The sequence below is a fragment of the Arachis ipaensis genome, chromosome B8 (assembly GCF_059453495.1).
Source record: "Arachis ipaensis isolate K30076 ecotype BB chromosome B8, ASM5945349v1, whole genome shotgun sequence".
Taxonomy (NCBI): Eukaryota; Viridiplantae; Streptophyta; class Magnoliopsida; order Fabales; family Fabaceae; genus Arachis; species Arachis ipaensis.
The window spans coordinates 65,441,991-65,460,909 of record NC_142443.1 but is presented as its reverse complement, the minus strand read 5'-3'; the positions used below and the strand labels follow the sequence as shown (position 1 = coordinate 65,460,909).

The 18,919-nt window shown below is 37.7% G+C and overlaps 1 protein-coding gene and 1 non-coding gene across 2 annotated transcripts; both read right to left on the bottom strand.

Moving 5' to 3' along the window:
• Nucleotides 1–1,551: 1,551 nt before the first annotated feature.
• On the bottom strand, nucleotides 1,552–9,792 carry LOC107612875 (protein PAT1 homolog). Its single transcript, XM_016314643.3, has 5 exons — nucleotides 9,343–9,792; nucleotides 8,266–8,405; nucleotides 7,879–7,935; nucleotides 5,879–5,942; nucleotides 1,552–4,629 (listed from the first exon to the last, which is right to left on the bottom strand). Exons 1-5 carry the CDS (start codon nucleotides 9,431–9,433, stop codon nucleotides 2,324–2,326), a joined length of 2,658 nt encoding a protein of 885 aa, XP_016170129.1. The 5' UTR covers nucleotides 9,434–9,792; the 3' UTR covers nucleotides 1,552–2,323.
• Nucleotides 9,793–15,028: 5,236 nt separating this feature from the next.
• LOC148548394 (small nucleolar RNA R71) lies at nucleotides 15,029–15,135 on the bottom strand. Its single transcript, XR_015898030.1, has one exon. It is a non-coding gene; the product is annotated as a small nucleolar RNA R71 (small nucleolar RNA).
• Between the last annotated feature and the right edge of the window lie 3,784 nt (nucleotides 15,136–18,919).

Genomic DNA, 18,919 nt, shown 5'->3' with positions numbered 1-18,919 from the left:
AACTCAAACGGTTTTGAAAAAATAAAATAACGCAAATACCCCTGGAAAGCAAAGCAAACATAAGGGCAATAGAGGAAAACGTCCCCTTACATTAAATGCCCCCTCGGAAAAAGAAATTAATAAATCACGCCTCGAAGAACGCAATAGGCGCAGCAGACACGGAAGAGTCACGTCAGACCAAAACGGCCAGACGAATCTTCCACGAGACAAAAACCGAGACACCGATCTCCTTTCGAAGAACCAAAACGATCACCCGAGAAAAACTAAAGACCTAGCCCACGGTAAAAACCATATCTCCCAACGACAGACCGACCTTGCTCGCTCTCCCGCTGCGGGGGCAACTGTTACGGATCCGAGCCACGGATCCTGGACCCGGGACTATACCCAAACCCGGGTTCCCGGGTCCAACCCGCACCTCTCTCCTAGAAGGCCCGAAACCGGCCCTCCAGAACTCCTAACCAACTTTCGAATTCAAACGTCTACCTTATCTTAGCAAAATAAGATAAGATAAGATACTCGTCATCACCTATAAATAGAGGACCCAAGTCCCTCTAGGTATTCACTTATTCCTCACACCTTACACCTCTCAGATCCATTCTGACTTGAGCGTCGGAGTGTCTTTGCAGGTACCCTCCCCCCCATCACTCCAGTCAAGCGATCCGGTCTTCGCCTCGACCCGCAGGTTCCTGATCCACCCTTTAACCCGTACCAGAGACATCTTGTACAAATACAATATCAAAATCATTATTATCTATTGAGAAATTATTTTTATTTTATATATCTGCTATACCTTTGTATCTAACAAATTTGAAATTATCGTCTTCATGGGTCCTTTGTCGTATTGTGTGCGGTACGTGCTTCATAGTTAGTAGCTGAACAACGGATATAATTTGATTAGAATGATAACACTGGAAGAAACAAAATACTTAACTTACATATTTTTTTTTTTTTTGTTATCTTTTATAATCTTCCCATAAACCATGTTTGGGAACTTGATTAAAAACCTATTTCAAGGGGAAGAAAATAATTGTTTTCGTAACTGTAGAAAAAGTATATTATAATCGTTTCGACAGAATTTAAGCTGTTTTTGAGCCAGTTTCAGCAAAAGTTTGAGCATTGTTTTCGTTTTGAACACTACATATAATATTATGTTTCTACCAAAGTAATCTTAACTAACAATACATTGTCTATTCGTCCATTATCCATTACATATATAAAACAAACTCTGCTAGCGTATTTATATTGACACCTACTCAACAATGCACACAGCCGTACAAATTTTACGTGGAGTATAGGCACCAAATCTGTATCATCCATCTTAAATAGTGAGGTCCATAAAACACCAAAATAAATTATATGTACTTCTCGTCTATTATCCAAGCTCATTTTTATAGATAATCGCATCGTTGATTTTAAAATTTAATCTTTCTTTTATATAAATGTCAGAACAATACATACCAAAAGAAAAAGGCTATCAAGGAGTAAAACCATTGCTATCAGTATCAATATCCCGATAACTCGATAAGAATAGCGCATTGTAGAGCCCTATTATTCAACATTCAAAATTCAACATATATTGCTAAATGTGCAAGTGCTAAATGAAATCATATATTTCCTAGGGAAATCATGCAAAAGTCAGAAACAGTTGGAGGATGAAATTTAAGTCGCCTCATAAGTAACGAAATACATGACATATCTACAAATTGTTAACAGTGATGAAAAGATTATAAAATTATGCAACCAAGGTCAATATTAACTTATTCTCCGGTACAGTGCTTTTGAATTTTTCAGCAACGCCACATTGTTAGAGCCCGTTTCTCAGCGAAATTTGCAACATCCCCAATGGTCCATGCCACGTTCCAGTTGAAATGGTTATATATCACAGGTAACCATGTGAACACAAGTACACAGCCCACCCCATTCCTTGTGTATGTAATAATAATAAGGAAACATGGGAACCAAATATGTACCTAAGACCTGTACATGCTAACCGCTAATGTTTTTTCCTAACAGCCACACATGGTAACAAAATAAGGCTCCCCTTGTCAAAAGTAAAAGTAAAGACATGAGGGAACAGATCAAGCCAAGAACACCATCATCACGGGCCTGATTGCAAATCACAATGCTGCACATCATTATTGGCATTATGATATGTAAGATGTAAGATAAACGAGGCAAGGCAGAAGAACCCCACCACAGATGCAAGTCACATTCAATTTTGAGATAGTTTCCACATGTAACAGAACAACAGATGCAAGGATGTCCGCAACACATTCAATGTGGTTTTCACCCAAAAGTCATTCGGTAGGTAAGCTTTGTCTCTTCAACTTAGCACTGTCTCTGAGTTCACATGACTGCCGCCGCTACTGCCTGCGTTATTGTTAAATCCAACCACAGGAACCGAGCGCTGTGCGAAATCCAGTAATAACTTCCGCTGGCGGTCATCAGTGTGAGGGAGACTTGCACGAAGGAGTTCAACAGGCATTTCCTTGCTAATTGCTTTAGCTGCATCCGATCCAATGTCATCGACATTTGCTGGATTTTGTATAAGCAGGGATTGCATGATACTTTGGTATTTATTCATGCAATACTTTGTCAGAAGGCCAAAGAATTCATCAAATGAGGCCTGCCAAAACGAACGATTACCCATATTGTAGTTGCATGCAGCATGATGATCAGTTAGAAGTTCAGTAGCCCTCTCAAGAACAGATACTAAAATAAGAGAAGCCCCATCTCCAGCAGAGCTTCCAAGAGGACGAAGAGGAGGCTGCTCCGCAGAACAAACAACTGCTGCAAGACAAGCACTGAGAGCACCAAGATCCATTCCTTGAACACATTGGCAGACAATTTTAGCAAGGTCACTTGTAGTCTCCAAAGATGCTGGATCTGCAGGGAGACCACCAAATAAGAATCTTAGATGACGGAAGATTGCCATAGAGACTATCCTCATAAGTTCACTACCAGGAAGAAGCAACCGAAGATACTTTGCAAGGAGCTTACGTCCCTTGGCAATAGATACTAATCTCAAGAAAACTACATCATCCTTAGCAGCAAGTCCAACTTTATGTCCATTTTTCCCCAGTGGGTCAACAAGCTGAAGTGAAGTTGCTAATCCTTCCAACAGGACCTGTCGTCTTCGTCTTAATTGGCTCCCCCCATCTTGTAGCTGATTACACTTTAGGAAACGATCAATATCATCTACATCAAGGAGCAAACACAGACCATCCTCAATTGTGACTCTAGCTGCAAACATAGGCTCCTGTTCAAGAGGCTTTTCTGAAATGCCTTGCTCAGAGCTACTGGTAAAAGAAGAGTTTGGAGGATCAACCTCCAAAAGAGGCCGAGGGCGTCGAATAGATGAGAATGTAATCCTACCCATGGCATCAACCTGGAGAAAAGCATGCTGATCAGAATTAGAACGAGATCGTGCAGGAACTTCCCTTATCTGGGTTGGGCAAAACAAATTTTTTGACTTTGCCACAGGAGCCTTTTTTGCAAGACAAGCTTGGTGATAATAGTCATCCACATACGGGTCGTTACTATGAGTCACAGCATGCTGCATTCTAAGAATACTCTCAATTTCATCACTTGTCATATATTTGGACCTAAACTGTAATGAACCACTTTCACTCTTCTGGCTACCGGCATCAGAATTCTGTTGGGAGAAACGGAGACTATGTTTTCCTTTTTGATTTGATTTTGGCCTATGATCTCTAACATCACCCAGACCAAGCATATGTTCATATTTTCCAAGAGACGAGCTAGAAGAAAGGTGGGGGTTAAATAAATGGGACTTGAAACCTGATAAATAGCTTGCAGATTGCTGAACAGGATGATGCAATCTGTGTTGCTGTTGCTGTAATTGAGTCATTAAGTGTGAAGATATTGATCCATTGTGAAGGTGTAATTGCTGCTGCAACATATTACTAAGAAGGTTTGAATGATCTCCAGGATATAACGCTGCCTGGTTGACCAGTTGGTTCTGAATTCGCTGAAGAGCAGAACCAGTAGGAAACTGGCGCATGTTTCCACCAAAATGAGACCCATGGTTTAATCCACTCAACTGTAGTGCAGAATTAGAAAGATGAGATAGATTTTGAGATGAAACTCCCATCTGAGCTCCTCCAGCATGATATGAAATGTTCAAGTGGCTTGCACTATGACTAGGAGAAGTCTGCTGAGACCTGCCACCAGGAGGAGGAAAAGAAGTAAATGAAGACTTTGGTACCAAAATTGGTTCACTGGAATAACGAGTAAGCTCTGGCTGCTTTTCAGGATATGAAGATGTTCTGTACAAAGGCTTTGATTCTTGTAGCTGAGGGAAGGAGGAATGTGGCTGTGATGACCATCTTTTGCCATCCTGAGATGTTTCAGTTTCATAAAAAAGTTGATCAAGCCAGTTAGCAACGGGTTCACTAGAGCGATGCTGGAGTTGGTATTGTTGTGGCTGCCTTTGCTGATCAGGATAGGAAGACGTTCTGTACAAGGGCTTAGGTTCATTTAAATGGGCGAGAGAAGAATGGGGATGCGATGACCATCTTTTGCCATCCAGAGAACCTTCACTATCATAAGCATTCATGTGGTCAGGCCAGTTCATATCATCCCTTTGTGGCCATTCAGAAGTCGAATCTGCGTAAAAATAAAATATAATTCAGTCCAGTGCCAAAAAACAGATTACATTAGTTAAGAGGGAGGAATATACATGCTAAAACTAGTCACTGTAAACACAGAACATACCAACATCTTATACAATCTATTCTTACAAGTGGGTTTCACATGCACATGCACACGCACACAATCAAACCTAAATTCACAATACTAAAGGCAATTCCTTTGATGAAAGAGCATGTATAGCTATAAGGAACTATTGTCATTCATACACTCAAATATTGAAGTTGCCATTTCAACAGATCTTTTAGTTGAATAATGTTAGATCACCAATTACAAATAAGCTTGCAGCAAAGCCAAAAATTTAATAATGAAAATATGATTTGCGTAAACCTATGGTTTGCTGCATATTTATTATCGAAGTTCCCCGTGACATATTCAGAGAATAGGGAAGGTATACAAAGTGTGAGTAAAGAGGCTAATGATGTTAAGTGCTTTAAAAGAGGGAAGAAAAAGAGAGGGATAAAATGCAAAAGAACCATATCAGCAGTGAACATTATTTCTCCAGGAGCAGACAGAAAATCCTAGAGAGAAAATAATCAAATCAATTTTTTTTTTCAGTTGCTATTTAGTTCTAACAAACTTCCAACATTATAAGAAAAATTAGGTTCTTGCTGTTAAGCAACGTCATCAATGTACAGAAACTTGGGGAAATTTGCAAAATGATCAGATTATGGCTGTGTTTGTATGTGCACATAAACCAAACTATGTTATCCTTCTATGTCCGTATTAACAAAAGCCAATTGAAGAAAAAACAAGTATTATCCTGAATCCCGATAATTACTAAATATTTAACTTATACTTCAGTTACTTCACAGATAAGTGGCCAAAATATGATTATCCTGGACTAGAACTAGAGGGAGAGAAGGTAGAAACAGTGCAAGAACAAGTAAGATGATTCTATTCCACAGCTTTCGCCTGATATCAGTATAACCTAGGGAATACAGAATGAATATATGTGCTAAAGGGTAATGGAGAGACTCTTTTCTCTCCAAAATCTATCTTCACTCTACTGAATAGTTACCATCTTCTATACATTTTTGCTACCAACTTTTAACAACAAAAAACCATTAGTCAGGCATTTTTCCTGTCAGATGTAGGACACTAGGAGTATAATAAATGAAAATAGAATATCAATGAGTAATGTTAAACGAGTATAAAAATTTCAAAAAAAAAATTGAGATAAGGAAAAAACAGTTGCTTTACTCACTTTCTCGTGATCCTCGATCGCCAATAACTCCTGGACTTCTTGGTCCACTCACATTCTTGTTCAACTGAAATTATATTTAATAACAGTAACAATAAAGAAGCTATTAATATACATAAAGCAAAGCATATGAAAACCCACACAGAGAAGCATAAGATCAAATTCATAACAGAAGCTAGATAACAAAATCTAGATAACAAAATTGAGAACATGTTATCTGGAACATTTTATTTTTGGGATTAAAGACAAACTAAGACAGAAAAGAACAAAAGACAAAGGGAAGAAAAGGATCTTCCCTAGCTTTTCAATCTCTCAAAATGTCTAAGAAAGAAATCCTCTAAAAAAATCATGAGCTTTACACACCAAATGTAGGCAAAACATCCTCTGAAAAGCACATATAGATCATATAAAGAAAATATCAAATCTCTGAGTTTTGTGTCTGATAACACCAAAAACATTCAACTAACTTTAAACTGCCAAAGGAAGCATAATAATCAGATAAAGCTTTCATTAGCCAACTCTTCCACTTTTACTTAAATCATTCTCATTTACATCACAAAATAAGTGGACTTATCAACAGGAAATATTTTGCCAGGCAGGCTAAAGGAGGAAATGGGGAAAAGGATAAAAAAATATTAAAAAAAAAACTTAAAAAAATGGCATACTGCATTGACAATAACAAAACTCATTAACGGAGTTCAGAAATCCATTTTACTAACAATCACTAGAAAGTACATCCTAAATGGCCAAAACTTAGAATCTCTACTTACCTCAGGTGTGTCTGAGAACACTGAAAAAATAAATTTATTTTAATAATCCTTATTTGTGTGATCACTTTTTAAAATAATCGATTATGTGACTACGTTTGAATACTTTTTACATATATGAACTGTGTGCCACACCGTTTTGGTTCAAACAGGGATTTCAAATTTTCAACTCCATCATTGAGGATGTAAGGGCCTATCATTTATAGAGAGTGAATAGGATTTCTAGATGAAAAGCAATTCAGGCACAACTTCACATGGTTCAATCCATGGACAAATTAGTGCAATCAACAGCATCTTTGTTCCTAATTGCAGACCAAGTCCTACCACGTTTATCACAATTCAAAAACCCCTCTGAAAATTCATTGCCAGGTCAGATCACAATGAAAGCTTTTTTTGTTTAGGTTACGTGTCAGGCCAAGCCTGAGGTCAAACACAAGCCATTTCTATAATAGCATAAAAGCAGGTTTACTGTGTTTCCCAGAAAGTCCAAAACTCATGAATCTCATTCCCTCAAATCCTAATTCCTAATCATTGAAAACTATTCTCAAACTGTTCATTGTTTCATTCTGAATCCCAAAATTCTCCAAGTAGATTCCCAGGTTGTTTTCTAATGATGATAGCTACCCACTAACCCCCTCTATATTATCACTTCCCTGTTTGTCCAGAATATTTGTGTCAAATACTCTCTAATTCTCAGCCTTTAATTTTATGCGCACTACAAATGTCTGTTGTCTAGTCAAACAGAGGAAGGTCCACTCTGGCATAATCCTTAGCTTTTATAATTCAACATCTATTTCTCATACAATATTGCCAGTCTAATAGCTATACAACAAAACTCCCCTTTAAATTTCAAGTTGTACTCTCCTATTACGAATAAGAAAGATATGTAAATCACCGGCTTCCTGGATGGTGTGATATCTGATTCTAACCTCCAAGTTAGCATTAGCTCACTTCCAGCTGAACTTATGTATGAAGTACTTAAATGAAAACCATATACTACTAAAGTTTGTTTCCAAAGCTCTGCCTTCACATTTATTTCCTCCTTTCTCAACTCATGCCTTGCAACATATTTTTGAAGCATTGCATGATTACAACATTAATTTTACGAGAGGGAAAAAAGGGAAAAAATTTTATTCAAAAAGAATGATTCTCTCTCTTACCCAATGAATTCAAGCAAATTATGATCATCACACAATAATCAAGCAGCATTCAACAAATCAATCATGTCAAGATTACCTTCATAAAAGTAGTGGTGAGATCATCAATGTCGGAAAGCGATCTTACATCCTCAGCCTTCACAGAAAAAGAAATAGTCAATTGACGATATCTAGCAAATCTCTATAACAAATAGCAAAAACAAAACCTTATCCCACCAAGTGATTCAGCTTAAAATGTAATAAGTAAAACAAATAAAATATCCACTGCTTCCAATCCACCCCCCCCCCTTTTTTTTTCTTTTCTCTTTTTGGTCAGGGGAGTATAGAGGACGGGACCAGATGGTAAAGAAAACAAAATATGATGACATTTGGGGGGGGGGGGGGGGGCGGAGAAAAGTTGGCCATGTAAAAACTGAAAATAGAAGGGGGCAGGGGAAGGGGAATCAACACGAGATTAAAAAACAACCTCATCTCTATTGAAAAAGAAATCCTCTTTAGATTCAACTCGAGGCAAATAATCATCATCTTCTAACCCTCCCAATTCAACTTCCTGGACAGCATCTTTACCAAAGAACGCATATTGTGATGCATCAAAAACTGCTCCTTCTGCAAAACAAATAATTTCAGTTAAAAACTGTTTACCAATTCCCTAACGTGAAAAGTACCAGAGATAATGCATACAGAACAGAGAATTCCCATGTGACCAAGATAACAACAGCAACAACAAAATAAATAAAACAAAAACTAGATAAGCTCACACTTACCAAAAAGACAAGAAATAAAAGATAAGAAAAAATTAACTAACTTAATATGTACAGGTAAGAAAAAATGGTATAATAATTTTAATTTTGAACGGAAAGCAAACATCATTGGAGTACAACAAGACCTTCCATCATAAAATGGAAAAGATATCAACACAAACATTACGCTACATTAAGGCATTGATATGGATAAAAGCTACTACAAGCTCGACAATAATGCACTATCTGTTTTGTCCTTTTGGCTACTGAACCAACCAGAGTAAGCAACACAAAAACCAATCTTCTCCTCAATTGACAACCCCCAACATCCCAACCCCGCAAATACGCACACACAAAAGCAGGCAAAGACAGCATAAGCTCAAATAAGGCAACAAAACCTCACAAACATTCCAAATCATAAGCTATAACCAACACTTCAGCAGGGGAAATTTTCAAACATTTACAGAACTGTCAACTCTAGCCCAATCTCCTGGTTCAGCTACCCTACGGAACATGAAAGAATATTCTACCCCAAACTCAAATGGTTGATCATTGAGCGGCTCTGAACTGAGTACAACACACAAATAAACACCTTTGGAACACAAAGCAGAACAATTCCACTAACGTGGTAGTAACTATTCAAGCATCAAATTTGCCATACTTCGTAACAAATTAGTGGCTAAAAAAGACCAGATCTACAGGAACAAGCTGAATCAGAGACCAAAGAAAGAAACATCAATGAAAGAGAAAAAAAAAATGCTAAAATAAAACAAGGCAATGAATCTAAGAACGGCGAAGCAAACCTGAGGAAGCACCCCCTAATTGCCTAAGATCCTGTGTGCTAGGAGCTGCTCCAAGATCACCCCCAGCTCCAAAAACATCCATATGCACCATGAAAAACCAGGGTAAATTGCAAAAGATTGAAGCTTCAACGAGAAAACAGCATCAAATGCGCAAAAAGGTGGAATCTTGAAACACTATTCGTTGTTTCCCTCCTTCTCCTCAGAGTGTTTCAGCTAAACCGTAAAAAGAAGCCAAATTGGGAGAAGGAGAAGAAGAAACGCAAAGATCTACGCTGAGAATCGAGTACAAAAGAACAAAAAATGGCTTCGATTTGGATCAGAGAGAAACGGAAGAGAGAGAGAGAGGGAGAGAGAGGGAGAAAGAGAGAGAGGAACCCTACGGAGAAGATATTGATCGAAATTTATTGTAGAATTTTGTTTTGAGTTTGTTTTTGTTTTTTGTTTTTGTTTTTTGTTTTTAATTTTTGGTTTTTTCTTTTTCATGTAATAAAAAAACGAGACGAGACATTTTCGCGTTGCCAGCATGCAATATCAGAAGCGTAATGACGGATTTGACCTCGCGATACTCTCCAGCTCCACCCTCAATTATTGTAATTTTATGCCATATGCCATATTCTCCTAAATTATTTAATGTTGCGTAAGTCACAATTAAGAGTGATGAACTACTTGTCCCTCTCTTTTTCGGTTTACTTATTCTGTAAATATTTATAATATTATTATATTTATAATTAAATATTTATATTTTAAAAAACTTTAATTAAATTTTTATACTATTTTTTAATTTTTATAATTAAAATATTATCGTATAAAAAATATTAAAATTAATAAAATATTTTTATAAATATATATAATTAAAGAATTTGATTAAATTTTTAAATATAAATACTTTTAATTTGAAGAAAAAATTTGATTATTTCTAATATTTTTGACATAATAAAAATTTAATTATAAAATTAAAAATAATATAAAAATTTAATTAAAAACTTTTAAAAAATAAAATTTTAATTATAAATTTAGTACAATTATAAAAATAAATGAGTAATTAAATAATTTTTTTTTGAGAAAAATGAATAATGCATTTCACAATAAGTATGCAAAAAGTTTAATTTTAATAAATTGATAATTATAATTACAGAAAAAAATATTTTTAATTAATAATAAGATAAAAAAATCTGAAAAACAATTAATATTATAGAGAGAGTAAGCTTTATTTTATTAGAAAAAAAAGTAAAGAAAAATTTATTTTTTATTATAATAAGATAGTTTGAGGTAGATGTTCATTTTTCATAAAATTCATATTTTTAAGATAAAATTATATTTAATGAAATTTGAAAGCAATGACCACATATGTGTATAAATAGAGGAGCAAAGTTCTCAATAAGAACACACACCATCAATAATAATAATGAATATTCTCCTCTCTTTCTCTATGATATAAAACTCTCTCTCTTTTCTATTTTTCTTCGTGGGTTTTTAAGTGGCAGTATATATATATATATATATATATATATATATATATATATATATATATATATATATATATATATATATATTACTTCTATTATAGTGAGATAATTATATTGGCGAATATCAATACTAGAATTTTCTATTTATATTTATTTATTTTATATTTAGTATATCTTCCTTAGTTATTTATTTCATAACACATTATCAGCACGATTATTGTAATTGAGTACTTAATTATGTATCATAACTCATGATTTAAATAAAAAAGGTTATATTAGAAAAGTTATCCTTACTTTCATCTAGGTTATATCATACCAAGATTAATGCAATTGAATCACGTGCCATTGTAAACTAGAAGTTTACTAACCCAAATGAATTTATAACTTAGCATGATTGATTGGGTCATTGATAAATCCCAATTTTGTGGTTTATCTTGTGTTGAATTTGGGGGATTTTATCAACTTATCTCACATTTATTCAATGAAATAGCATGTTTTGTGAAATTCTCCTAATTTGTACTTAAGAGTGAAAAACATGCTTTTTGGGCCTTTAATTAGCTAATTTTAATTCACTTTAATTCCATTCGATGCCTTGATATGTTTGTTAAGTGATTTCAGGCTTATAAGGTAAGAATTGGATGGAAGAAGTGAAGAAAAAAGCATGCAAAGTGGGGAATTCATGAAGAAATGAGCATTTGGAGACTCAAGGCGACGCGCATGCGTGACGCTGGTCACGTGACCTCATTAAAGTGAATACGCTAGGTATCTCACATTTATTCAATGAAATAGCATGTTTCGTGAAATTCTCCTAATTTGTGCTTAAGAGTGAAAAACATACTTTTTGGGCCTTTAATTAGCTAATTTTAATTCACTTTAATTCCATTCGATACCTTAATATTTTTGTTAAGTGATTTCAGGCTTATAAGGTAAGGATTGGATGGAAGAAGTGAAGAGAAAAGCATGCAAAGTGGAAAATTTATGAAGAAATGAGCATTTGGAGAACTCAAAGAGGGGAAATCTGCCAATCGACGCGCACGCGTGATGCCAGGGCATTTTGGCCAGTTTCACTGACCTTTTCTTTACTATTTTAGGGTAGTTTCATGCATATTCTTAGGAAATAAGCAAGTTCTGGGTAGAATTTCACTTACATCTTGATTTAAGCATACATTGAGCACTTTACATGATTTCATGAGAATTTTACATGAATTAGATGACAAATTGGATGATGCATGTCTCATGATGTGGATTAGAACTTTGATGCACTTTATTGCTTGATTTCAGGACAAAGGAAGCAAGAAAGAGCCACGTTAGCAGCCACGTTAGTCTAATTAACGTGACCACCAACGTGGAATGGGAGCTAGCTTGCAACGTTAATGAGAAAAGTAATCGCCAATAACGTCCTCGAAAGCCATCATAGCCCACGTTAAAGAGTCACGTTAACTAAGTTAACGTGAACTCTAACGTGGAAGAAAGGAATAAGGCCAACGTTAGTGACACTCACCTTTGTCACTAACGTTGGACCAAGCTCATAAGTGGCCACGTTAAGAGCCACGTTAACTCAGTTAACGTGGACTCTAATGTTGGGAAGCAAAAAAGAAGCCAACGTTAGTGACACTCACCTTTGTCACTAACGTTGGCCAAGCTACAATGAGCCACGTTAGTTGCCACGTTAACTTAGTTAACGTAGAAGCTAAGGTGGAGAAAGCAAGTGATCGCCAACGTTAGTGACACTTACCTTTGTCACTAACGTTGGAATGAGCCAAAATGAGCCACTATGAGCCACGTTAACTCCCACGTTAACTTAGTTAACGTGGAAGCTAACGTTGAGGATAGGATGATGAGCCAACGTTAGAAGCCACGTTAACTTAGTTAACGTGGACTCTAACGTGGGAAGTAGGGGCACCTTGGAACGTTAGTGACAAAGGTAAGTATCACTAACGTTCTCGAAGAATTGGCAAGCCTACGTTAAGAGCCACGTTAACTAAGTTAACGTGAACTCTAACGTAGGGGGGAGGGAGGACTCTCAACGTTATTGGAAAATGTGAGTCCCAATAACGCGTGCGAAGGATCAAGAGGCAACGTTAGTGGTCACGTTGATGCCACTAACATTGAAGTTAACGTGGATCATCCCTGGGTGAGGAACGTTAATGAAAAAGGTGACTGTCACTAACGTTCTCGAACCCACACTCTCACTTAACGATAACGCCACTAACGTCCTGAGCTAAAGACCCTGCCTACTTCACACTTTCTCTCTGCAAGTAAAGCTAAGCCCACTGCGGAAGATAACTGCTTCAAACTCAAGATCCAAAGGCCCATATCCAAGACTTGAAGAATCAACTAGAAGATCAGAAGAGTAATATATATAGGGGTAGTTTTGAATTAGAAAGCAGCTTCGGGGAGTGAGGAATTTTGAGAACTATTCTCTGTAATATTTTACTTTCTCTGCACTTCTAGTTTACTTTTCATAATGTATTTTCCATCTTTGTTTTCCATTTCCAGAGCTATGAACAACTAAACCCCTTTCATTGGGTTAGGGAGCTCTGCTGTAATTTGATGGATCAATATTAGTTTTCATTACTCTTCTTCTATCTTTTCTCTTGATTTTACTAGAAAGCTTTCAATCTTCATCCAATTGGGTAGTTATCTTGGAAAAGAAGCTATTCATACTTGGATCTCTTCTGAACCTTGGAAGAGGAATAAAGAGATCATGCTAGAAATGCTTTCTCATGTTGGACCAAATTGGGTTTGGTTGGGTATGGTGACTATAATCCTACCAACACTTGATTTGGGAATGCATGTGGTATAATCAGTGACCATACTTCATCTCTTCTCATGAACAATTGACCAAGGAATTGGCTATTGATCAAGATTTGAGAGATTGAATTGCCAAGGAATTGGAATTCGATCACTTAAGATTGCCAAGGAGATCAATGAATGCATTGATTGAGGAAGAGATGAAAATGAACTTGATCCGGAGAATGCAACATCTCTTAAGCCCAATGAATCCCCATTTCTGATCTTACCCATTCTCTTTAATTTCTACAATTTACTTTCACGAGCATCTTCCCCATTCCCATTTACAATTCTGCAATTTACTTTCCGTCATTTACTTTCAGCTCTTTACTTCCAGCATTTACATTTTCTGCTATTTACTTTCCCGCTATTTAATTTCCTGCAACTCTCAAACCAAATTCTGCTTCGCTCAACTAGAACATTCTTCTAATTAAAAGTTGCTTGACCAATCAATCCCTGTGGGATTCGACCTCACTCTATTGTGAGTTTTTACTTGACGACAATTCGGTATACTTGCCGTAGGAAAATTGTTGAGATACAAGTTTCCGTGCTATCAAGTTTATGGCGCCGTTGCCGGGGATTGATTTTGTATCAACAATGACTAAATTGGAGGATAACTAGATTGAGCATTTTTCTTTTGTTTGATTTAAATTTCTGTTTGAGTTGATTACTTTCAGTTTTAGTTATTTTCCTCCTTTCCCCTACTCCTTTTTCTTAGTTATTTACCATTCAGTTCACTAACCCACTAACTGTTTGATATATTGCATCACTCACACTAACAGCAATTTTAACAAGAGTACTTTCTGCATCTATTTCCTTGCTTGTGCTTTGTTGATTGTATGATAGGGAGAAGAAGCGGGGCTTCAACTTCTTTTGATTCTGAACCTGAGAGGACCTTTCTTAGATTAAGGAGGGAAGCAAGAGGAAAGAGAGTAGTTGGTGCTGAGGAAGAGGAGGAGTACTTTGAACCAGACATGGATGAAAACATGGAGAACCATCATGAAGAAGAGGCTCACAACCATGGCAGAGAAGGTCCAGCGCATCAGGCTGGACAAGAGAGAAGAGTTCTGGGTTCTTACATTAACCCAAACCCAGGAAACTGTGGAAGCAGCATCCAAAGGCCAACCATACATGCCAACAACTTTGAACTAAAGCCACAGCTCATCACCCTTGTTCAGAACAATTGTTCATTCGGAGGAAGTGTCCAAGAAGACCCAAATCAATATCTAACCACCTTCCTGAGGATATGTGATACTGTGAAGTCTAATGGTGTTCATCCTGACACCTATAGACTACTTCTGTTCCCTTTCTCACTTAAGGACAAGGCATCTAAATGGCTGGAATCCTTCCCAAAGGAGAGTTTAGCAACCTAGGAAGATGTGGTGAATAAATTCCTGGCAAGATTTTATCCTCCTCAACGGATTAACAGGTTGAGAGCTGAGGTACAAACATTTAGGCAGCAAGATGGTGAGACTCTATACGAAGCATGGGAGAGGTTCAAGGACCTGACAAGAAGGTGCCCACCAGATATGTTCAATGAATGGGTGCAGCTACACATTTTCTATGAAGGCCTTTCTTATGAATCAAAGAAGGCAGTAGACCATTCATCTGGGGGATCTCTGAACAAGAAGAAGACCATTGAGGAGGCCATAGATGTCATTGAAACTGTAGCAGAGAATGACTATTTCTATGCTTCTGAAAGAGGCAACACTAGAGGAGTGATGGAACTAAACAATGTGGATGCACTGCTGGCCCAAAACAAGCTTATTACCAAGCAGCTGGCTGACCTCACCAAGAAGATGGAGAGGAACCAAGTGGCAGCAATCACCACCTCATCAGCAACCCAAGAGGGAGTGAATGCAGAGGCAGAAAGTGAGCAAGAACAAGCCAACTACATTGGAAACTCACCCAGGCAGACCCATGATCCTTACTCCAAAACGTACAACCCTGGTTGGAAGAATCACCCAAACTTTGGTGGGGAAATCAACAAGATCAAAGCCAAGATCAGAGACGTCACAACCCCAACAACCATGCAGCTCACCAACATTCCACACAGAGATCATATCAACACCATCCTAACAATACCTCTCCACATCCATACCAAAATCAAAATAACCCAACCCACCCATCCACTCTCAACTCACCATTATCTGAAGATAGACTCTCCAGAATTGAGACCCTACTTGAGGGTATATGCAAAGAGATTCAAGACAATAAGGCATTCCGTGAAGAAGTGCAGTCCAATATGCCGAATCAAGATGCTGCCATCAAGAAACTTGAGACACAAATTGGATACCTATTCAAGCAAATTTCCAGCCACAACCCTCACAGCGATGCAGACTCAAACCAAAGGGAGGAGTGTCAGGCTATCACCCTCAGAAGTGGAAAGGAATTGAAGGAGACTCCCAAGCAACCACAAGAGAAAGATTCAGTTGGAAAGAAGGAGGAACAAGATGAAGTTCAAATCCCCACCTCCAACTCACATCAAAAGGAAGGAGAGGTGAAGCCATATGTTCCAAAAGTCCCATATCCTCAACAACTGAAGAAGAAGGGGGATGACAGCCAGTTCTCCAGATTTTTAGAAATCTTCAAAAAATTACAGATTAACATACCCTTTGCTGAAGCAATAGAGCAAATGCCGCTCTATGCCAAGTTCTTGAAGGAATTAATGACTAAGAAGAGAAGTTGGAAGAGCAATGAAACTGTGATACTAACAGAAGAATGTAGTGCTATCATTCAGCATAAACTACCCCAAAAATTGAAGGATCCTGGGAGTTTTCAGATCCCTTGTATTATAGGGAAAATCACAGTGGAGAAGGCTCTATGTGACTTAGGAGCCAGCATAAATCTGATGTTAGTAGCTATAATGAGAAAAATGAAAATCGAGGAGGCTAAGCCAACAAAAATGGCCTTACAACTGGCAGACCGATCGTTCAAGTTCCCTCATGGAGTAGTGGAAGATTTGCTGGTGAAGGTGGAGGATTTCATCTTCCCAGCAGACTTTGTGGTGTTGGACATGCAGGAGGAAGCCAAGGCCTCTATCATCTTGGGAAGACCGTTCTTAGCTACTGTTGGAGCTGTCATTAATGTCCAAAAAGGTGACCTCACCTTAAGATTACACAATGAAAAGATGACATTCAATGTGTTCAAGGCCATGAGTTATCCACCAGAATAATTGGGAGAATGTATGAGGTTGGACTCACTGAAAGATGCAGTGCAAGAGAGCTTTGACGAAGAAGAACCTGAAAGGTTAACAGAGGAGGAGTCAACGTCTAGTGAAGAGGTTGCAACAACAGAGATTCATATACAAGGTGCACCAAAGGAAGAGAATAAAAAGTTAGAAGCACCCAAACTTGAACTCAAAGCACTGCCACCCACTCTCAAATATGCATACTTAGGTGAGAATGAAAGCTACCCAGTGATCATAAACTCATCCCTCAGCCAAGATCAAGAGAATGAACTGCTCCAAGTGTTGCGAAGGCATAAAGATGCCATTGGATGGACCCTCGCTGACCTAAAAGGGATCAGTTCGGCCATATGCATGCATAAAATACTGTTGAAAGATGATGCCAAACCATCCATTCAATCCCAAAGGAGGCTGAATCCAATCATGAAGGAAGTGGTACAGAAGGAAGTTATGAAGTTGTGGTAGGGAGGGGTAATCTACCCGATTTCAGACAGCCCCTGGCTCAGCCCCGTGCATGTTGTTTCGAAAAAGGGAGGAATTACTGTAGTTCCCAATGAGAGGAACGAACTAATCCCCACCAGGACAGTCACAGGATGGCGGATGTGCATAGACTACAGAAAACTAAATGAAGCAACACGAAAAGATCATTTCCCCCTTCCATTCATGGATCAGATGTTGGAAAGACTCGCAGGACACTCATACTATTATTTTCTCGACGGTTATTCAGGATATAACCAAATAGTGGTTGATCCTAGAGACCAAGAGAAAACCTCATTTACTTGCCCATATGGAGTGTTTGCTTACAGGCGCATGCCATTTGGGCTATGTAATGCACCTGTGACTTTCCAACGCTGCATGCTTTCTATCTTCTCAGATATGATAGAGAAATTCATTGAAGTTTTTATGGATGATTTCTCGGTATTCGGAGATTCCTTTCCTAGCTGCCTAAATCACCTAGCCTTAGTATTGAAAAGGTGCCAAGAGACCAATCTGGTTTTAAATTGGGAAAAATGTCACTTTATGGTGACAGAAGGAATAGTCCTTGGCCATAAGGTTTCTAACCAAGGCATTGAGGTGGACAGAGCTAAAGTGGAACTTATTGAAAAACTTCCTCCACCCAGTGATGTCAAGGCAATTAGGAGTTTTTTAGGGCATGCTGGCTTTTACAGAAGGTTTATTAAAGATTTTTCAAAGATAGCCAAGCCCTTAAGCAATCTCCTTGTATCTGATACACCATTTATCTTCAATGAAACATGCATGCTAGCATTTGAAAATTTGAAAAAGAGATTGTCCTCTACCCCTATCATTTCCTCACCCGATTGGAACTTACCATTTGAATTGATGTGTGATGCATCTGATTTTGCAGTTGGGGCCGTGTTAGGGCAGAGGAAAGATAACTTAGTCCATGTGATATACTATGCTAGCAAAGTCCTCAATGAAACTCAAAGAAATTATACCACTACTGAAAAGGAGTTGCTAGCAATAGTTTTTGCATTTGACAAGTTTAGATCATACCTCATTGGTGCTAAAGTGATTATTTTCACAGATCACACGGCACTTAAATATTTGTTTGCCAAGCAAGAATCAAAACCAAGACTAATAAGATGGATCTTATTGTTGCAGGAATTCAATAATTAGAGACAAGAAAGGAGTGGAGAACAAAGTAGCGGATCACCTATCCAGAATCCCTCATGATAAAGGTGGAACACATGATACAAATGTAAATGAGCTTTTCCCTGATGAGCAGTTGATGACAGTTCACAAAGCACCATAGTTCGCAGATATTGCCAACTTCAAGGCAACTGGGGCTTTACCTCCAGAAATCAACAAACATAAAAAAAGAAAGCTCATAAATGATGCAAAATATTTTGTCTGGGATGAGCCTTATCTCTTCAAGAAATGTTCAGATGGAATCCTGAGAAGATGTGTTTCAGAAGAAGAGGGACGGGAGGTCCTGTGGAATTGCCACGGCTCATGCTATAGAGGCCATTTTGGAGGGGACAGAACTGCAGCAAAGGTGTTACAAAGCGGATTCTTTTGGCCCACCCTTTTCAAGGATGCTAAAGAACTAGTAAAGAGCTGCAATGAGTGCCAAAGATCTGGGAACTTGCCCAAAAGAAATGAGATGCCA